Source organism: Balaenoptera ricei, chromosome X, assembly GCF_028023285.1.
Source record: "Balaenoptera ricei isolate mBalRic1 chromosome X, mBalRic1.hap2, whole genome shotgun sequence".
NCBI lineage: Eukaryota > Metazoa > Chordata > Mammalia > Artiodactyla > Balaenopteridae > Balaenoptera > Balaenoptera ricei.
This window is the reverse complement of record NC_082660.1, coordinates 34,302,992-34,309,517: the sequence shown is the minus strand read 5'-3', so window position 1 is coordinate 34,309,517 and position 6,526 is coordinate 34,302,992. Positions and strand designations below refer to the sequence as shown.

The following is a 6,526-nucleotide window of genomic DNA, read 5'->3' as shown; positions in this document are numbered from 1 at the left end:
GAATGACTGGCCCTCTATCTAAACTTTTTTAGGCGGTTAGGAGCAAGGTCAAAGTTTCTTCCTGAGACTTTTGGGCCTAGATTTTTTTTCAGCTTGAAATCATCTGCATACCAAAGGAACATTTTGCAGTGGCAAGTTCTGTTCCCCTACACTTACATACATCATGAAATGATGACCACAATAAGTTTAGCACACATCCATGACCTCGTATAGATACAAAATAAAAGAAAAAGAAAAAAATATTTTTTCCTTGTAATGAGAACTCTTAGGATTTACTCTTAACAACTTTCATATGCAACATACAGCAGTCTTAATTATATTAATCATGTTATACATTACATCCCTATACTTATTCATCTTGTAACTAGAAGGTTGTACCTTTTGACCACCTTCATCCAACCTCCCCACCCACCTCTGGTAACCACAAATCTGATCTCTTTTTCTCTTAGTTTGTTTGTTTGTCTTTTGACGTATACTTGGCCTACAACACTATGTTAGTCACTGGTGCACAACATAGTGATTAGATATTTCTGTACATTATAAGATGATCACAAGTCTAGTTACCATCTGTCACCATACAAAGATATTACATTACTATTGACTATATTCTCCACAGTGTACATTTCATTCCCTTGACTCCTTTATTTTGTAATTGGAGGTTTGTACCACTTAATCTCCCACACATATTTCACTCATTCCCTGACCCCCTGCCCTGTATCAAATTACTTTTTGACGTCTGATTACATCACCAATCATATGGCTCTCCCGTTACAACTCTTAGGAGCCTTCCAATGATAAGTGGCAGGAATCTTTCACAGGCTTACATTTTAAAAATGAAATACGTTGTTTTACAGATCTAAAAATCTTAAGGCACATCTAGCTTCAGGTATTTCCCAAATTTTTCCTCAGGTATCTTGCTCTTTCTCCATTATGGTTTTCCTCTGTCTCTTTATGTCAATGTTCCTCATTCTTGGGACATGACATAGCCACAAGCATCTTCAGGTTTATATCCTACCAGCTTAGCAACCGCAGTGGAAAATGATTTCTCGCAACATCTCAGATTTAACTCTTAAATGTACTTTCGGTCACATGCCCATGCTTAAACCAATTACCGTAACCGATCTGAGGTATACTGATTGGACATGGCTGCATCATGTGTCCTCTCCTCTAGCCATGGCAGTGAATTCAGCTAAACCTAAACCAAGTGGACTAAGACTGTAGAATGGGTTTTTCCCCCATGAAAATCAGGATGCTATTAGCATAAGTATGTTAAGGGGACGCTAAGCAGACACAAATAAAATCTACTGCTTGTTCTCAAAAAAATACCAAAACATCTTAATCAGTGTCCTATTTCTTACATGAAAAAAATCAAAACTCAACTTATCGTTTTTGTCAAGTATTCTTTCTGAGATTAACTCCACATTTCCACCCAACCCCCAAACTGTGGCCACAGTTGCCCAAACAAGCCAAGGTCTTTCAAGTCTACTTCTTCCATCTGACATAGTCTTTCTCTAGCAACACATAACTGCCACTTTCCATCTATAGAAAGTATAATTATATTTAAAGATTCAGATTTATATATAATACCTCTGTGAAACATTTCCCAACTCCCATTAAATAATTGCTACACAGTTCTCTGTACGTACACAATACTGCATATATAAATCTATGATAAAATATACTGTACTTTGATAGTTTCCATGTGGCGTTTCCCTCACCTGGTGTGTGAATTACTTGGGAGTACAAACTGCTTCAACAATTGACATATCTCTAGCCGCTGAGGCAATAACTGACCCAGTTTATGTTGGATGGATTAATGATTAAATAAGTCAAATTGAATAAAGTCTCAAATTCAGCAGCCAAATCTTGTCTTTACATGAATAAGTTGAACAAAGAGCTCCTAAACAAGTGTTAAGTGGGGCTGGTAATATTAATGAGTCCAGAAGCTCTTAGAGGTCTCCTTCAGATAGCACTGCAAATGAGCATTATTTTATTTTCACCAAGCCTTCCAGGTTATATACATGCAACAAAATCAGCAAAGTCAGTACTCCTTGTGGCAGACAAAGTAACTATTATGTATCTGTCTTAAAAGTTCCTGTGATGTTCTGGCTAGTTTTCTTTAAGTAAGATTTATAATATTTATGAGAAAGGAGGACAAAAATGAACCTGATGCTTTTGTGGAGAAGGAATTCCCTGGCTGAGCAGAAAAGCCTGCCAGAGTTTTGGTGTTTCCTGTTGGTTTGTTTGAAACAAGATTGAAGGGCCGTATAATGCAAGACGAAGCCATTAACAGTTAAAAGGGAGAGGACACTCTAAAGAGACTCAGCTAGGGCCCTGGTAAATTATCACAAATTGTGGGCTTTCTTAGTGAGAGTCTATGATTGGAGAAATTCATGAGGAGAAAAGGCGGAGGGGTCCCTGGGCACCTGAAAATGAGAACTGCTGCATTTAACTAGGCTGACTTTGGCATGGCATTTTGAAGAAGGCAGTCACATGTAAGGTAACGAATAAATAGAGCATATCAGAGCCTGAAGACGCCTCCTGAAAACCTGAGAATAGGCTCGTGTGGGTGAAACGAGGTGAAGGACGGTGCTTGGTACACCAGAAACCCTCAGTAATACTGGCTGGTTTTCAATGAAATGAAACCTAACCTGAATCCAGTCCCTACCCGGTAACAGCGGGGAAGATAATGGATACCTAGGCAACGTCTAGCAAGTTCTGGGACAGAGGCGGCTCCCACCTGTTGCGTCACCAGGCGGCTACAGAACTGAGTCGGGGACGGGAGAAGGGAGGAACCTGTGCGGACGGTCATCCGACCGAGTCGGAACCGGAACCGGCACCGGACACTCTGGCAGGAGGTAGAAAGCGAAGAACACTAAACGGCCGCTGGTGAATTTCAACACTATGTCGTGAATTTCAGATCATTTTCTACTTGTTTACTAAGATGGAAAACTCGGATTCCGACGATGAAGGAGATGGAGTTCCGGCCCAGCGCATAAGTCAAACGGACCGACTGGTTCGGGAAGAAGATTTCTTCAGGCTTGTCAACAGTCTGAGTGAAGAAGATTACAAACTTATGAGAGACAACAATCTTCTAGGCACTCCAGGTGAAAGTACAGAAGAAGAGTTGCTGAGAAGACTGCAGCTACTTAAAGAAAACCCACCACAAGACTCAGATGAAAATACAGGTATACTTTGCTTTTGGAGGGAATAGGATGGGATGAACAAGGAACTTCATCATAGTAAATAGTAACTTCATCATAGTACATAGTAGCTAATTATACAGAAGTGACATAAATTAATTTGGTGAGTAACTTCTCATAAAAAGAACTGGCATTTACTTGATTTTTGGTGAGAACGTCAAGGTATGTTTGTTTGGTTTCCTGATTCACATTTGGGTTGTTTTAATTGGGAAACAGTGTGAAGTGGCCTATTTGTACTTTTCTTGGTTTTCTACCTCGATTGAAAGTCCCTCCTGCTTCCTGAATTATTTTTTCTACATAGACATGTAAAAAAAGCAAACAGAAATATTTCATATTCTAATCAAGTGGTTCTCAACCGGGGACAATTTTGCTCTCTCCAACACCTGGGGACATTTGACGATGGCTAGAGATATTTTTGGTTGTCGCAGGGGAGGCATGGGTGTCCCTAGCATCTAGTGGGCACAGGCCAGGGGTGCTGCCAAATATCCCACAATGCACAGGACAGCTCCCCAAACAAAGAACTGTCCAGCACCGAAATGTCAACAGTGCTGAGGCTGAGAAGCCGTGCTCAAACCTCAGGTCTGGTGCCTTCTCTCCCAGTGTGAAGTAGAGGATGTTACTGTCTAATGAAGAGGAGACTGTAATACTTTGGTTCTTGAATATGGTCTCATATGTACCATGCTGGGTTCAGTCTATTCATTTGATCTGACCTTCAATTTAATGTCAATGAAAAATCTTGGTAACATTAAGAAGTATTCAAAATTCAAATACTTTTAAACCTATAAAACTTGTTTATGTTTGCGCAATAATCTTATATTTTAAAACAGCTTATCTATTATCAAAAGCACATAAGTGAAGAGCCTAGAAATAGTAATGTTGGAGACTAATGAAAATTAGACGATAATGTCAATTGAACTAAAATACTAGCATTGTACCTTAACTGGTGTTTACCTTGTTGAATTGCATTAGTGTTTTGACAGTGGACTGAAAAAAAAGTCTCTTGACATTCCTCCTACACAGGGCTGGTATTCCTCCTACACAGGGCTGGTACACAGGGCTGTGTATATGATGAAATATTGCAAAACAGACTTCCTCCCGATTCCCTTTTTAAAAAATTCTCTAAGTTTATCTAGGATTAGCTCACTCTTTTTCAGATGGAATTGAAACTTTTCTACCTTTACTTATAAATCTAGACAGTGTCGTTTATAAAATATTAACCCTATAAATGTGAAATCAGTTTAAAACATCTGAGTATTTAAGTTCTCATTTTTTGTTTGTTTTTGAAACAAAGTTTCAGAGTGCTATTTTAGGATGGTTCTAATTTTGGTAGTTCTTTCATGTCCCCTCCCCGTTTTTTTTTGTTAACAGATGGAGGAGACGCTCCAGATGATGTGTCTAGTGGCGACTCTATAATAGACGGGCTTACCTGTTTTGGACAAACTGAAAATATGACAAGTGGACAGAGAGAAAACCAATCTGGGAGAGAAGAGGGCCAAATTAATCCTACAAGTGACCAGTTCAGATTCACTTTAGAAAGAAATTTTCACCTCGATCATGGGAGTCCAAATCCAGAGAATGAATATGTAGCATCTGCAAGACTTCCCAGAAGAGAAAATATGGAAGACAGCCAAAGGCAAGTGGAAAATCCACAATCTGAATCAATATTTACAAGACCATCTATGTCTGAACAAGATACAACTGAAACATTAGTGGAATTCTCACCTACCAGAAGTCAGAGAAGAGCAAGAAGTAGGAGCCCAGAGTATCCGAGAACCAGAGCAAGAATTGAAAGTTGGTCGCCTCCACGTTCACTTAGGGAAAGTGTACAAAGACTTAATCATAGTATACCATCTCAGACTTCTGAGCAGCCTCTGGTAAGTGAGAATGTGAGATTTTCTAGAACTGAGCACCAAGAAATATTGAGACAGCAAATGACTGGATTTGAATTGCAAAACAGTGGTCTTATTGAAACTTCTAGAACAAGGAATGCCGTTCATGGAGAAGATTCTCCAGATACAACCAGCAGTGATGAATCTTGGGGAATGAGGGAAGTATATCTGACCATACCCTTCAATCTTGAAGTAGGACAAGTTCATTCTGGAGCATATTCTCAGAGAGACAGCACAGCTAGTAGAACTCAGTTAACATCTGAGACACCAAACAACACCGTCAGTTCTGAAAGTGAACGAGGACTGAGGCATATGTATTCACATTCTGAGCAGGCAGATGTGAGAGCTTATGTCATTACCATCAGAAGTCCCGTTTGTAGAATTTTAAATACTAGCTTAGATGATACAACATCTGTTCCAATTCAGAGCATGTTAAGGCAGACAATGACAGAATTTAGTAACTCAAGTAACCTTATGGACAGTGACAGTAATTTAGAGCATAGTGTCTCACCTCCAAGTCAAAGCATGGAATGGCCAGAGTCACCAGATGACAGCGATGGTCCTAATGGTAGTAGTAGTAGTAGATTTGGTTCCGATTCAAATCCTAGCTATAATCCCCATTCAAGTTCCACACTGATTTGTCATTCAAGCCCCAATTGTATGTCTAGTTCCAGTTCTCGTCCTATTTCCAATGCCAGCTCAAGAGATGAAAATTCAGAAATTGGCTCACTGATATTTGAAGGCACTGAAGAAACTAACTCATCATCAGACTTACCATCAGAGACCAGGCAAGGGGGTAGACAAATGAGCCCAGTAATATCTGATGAAAGTGACCCTTTGTTCTTCCTTAATCTGGAACAGATTTTCCACTTAGATGAAGATGATCTAGACCAACCTACAGGACTCAGCAAAGCACAGATTGACAACTTGGCTGTAAGATCTTTTGATGAAAATGATGCATTAAAAGCTTGCAGCATTTGCATGACAGAGTACACCGAAAACAGCAAGCTTCGCATCCTACCTTGCTCCCATGAATATCACATTTACTGCATTGATCGCTGGCTCTCTGAGAACCCTGCCTGTCCTATTTGTCGTGGGCAAGTAGTGGATTCCAATGAGACTGAAAATCCTAATTGAGATCTGAATTCTCAGCTATGTAAAGTGTTACAGTGACGGACAAACAACAGTCACCTGCCTCATGTCCACTTTTAGAGTTATTCATGCTTAAATATAACAACCTGAATCTATATATAACAATCTGAACTGAATCACTAGTTGCTGAAGGAATTATTGGGCTTTCCCCAATTTCTGTTCCATCATAAAAGGAAATATTAAAAAGTCAAACAATATTGTCCAATTTGACAATAAAAATTAACTTCACACCACAGCAGTTCACTGAATTTCAATAAAAACTTAGCATGTGCACTGGGTTGG

At 39.5% G+C, this 6,526-nt stretch overlaps 1 protein-coding gene across 1 annotated transcript; it reads left to right on the top strand.

Moving 5' to 3' along the window:
- The first annotated feature begins 2,944 nt into the window (after nt 1-2,944).
- LOC132357044 (E3 ubiquitin-protein ligase RLIM-like) lies at nt 2,945-6,229 on the top strand. The gene is made up of 3 exons (XM_059910363.1): nt 2,945-3,188; nt 4,572-5,702; nt 5,787-6,229. Exons 1-3 carry the CDS (start codon nt 2,945-2,947, stop codon nt 6,227-6,229), a joined length of 1,818 nt encoding a protein of 605 aa, XP_059766346.1.
- The last annotated feature ends 297 nt before the right edge of the window (nt 6,230-6,526 follow it).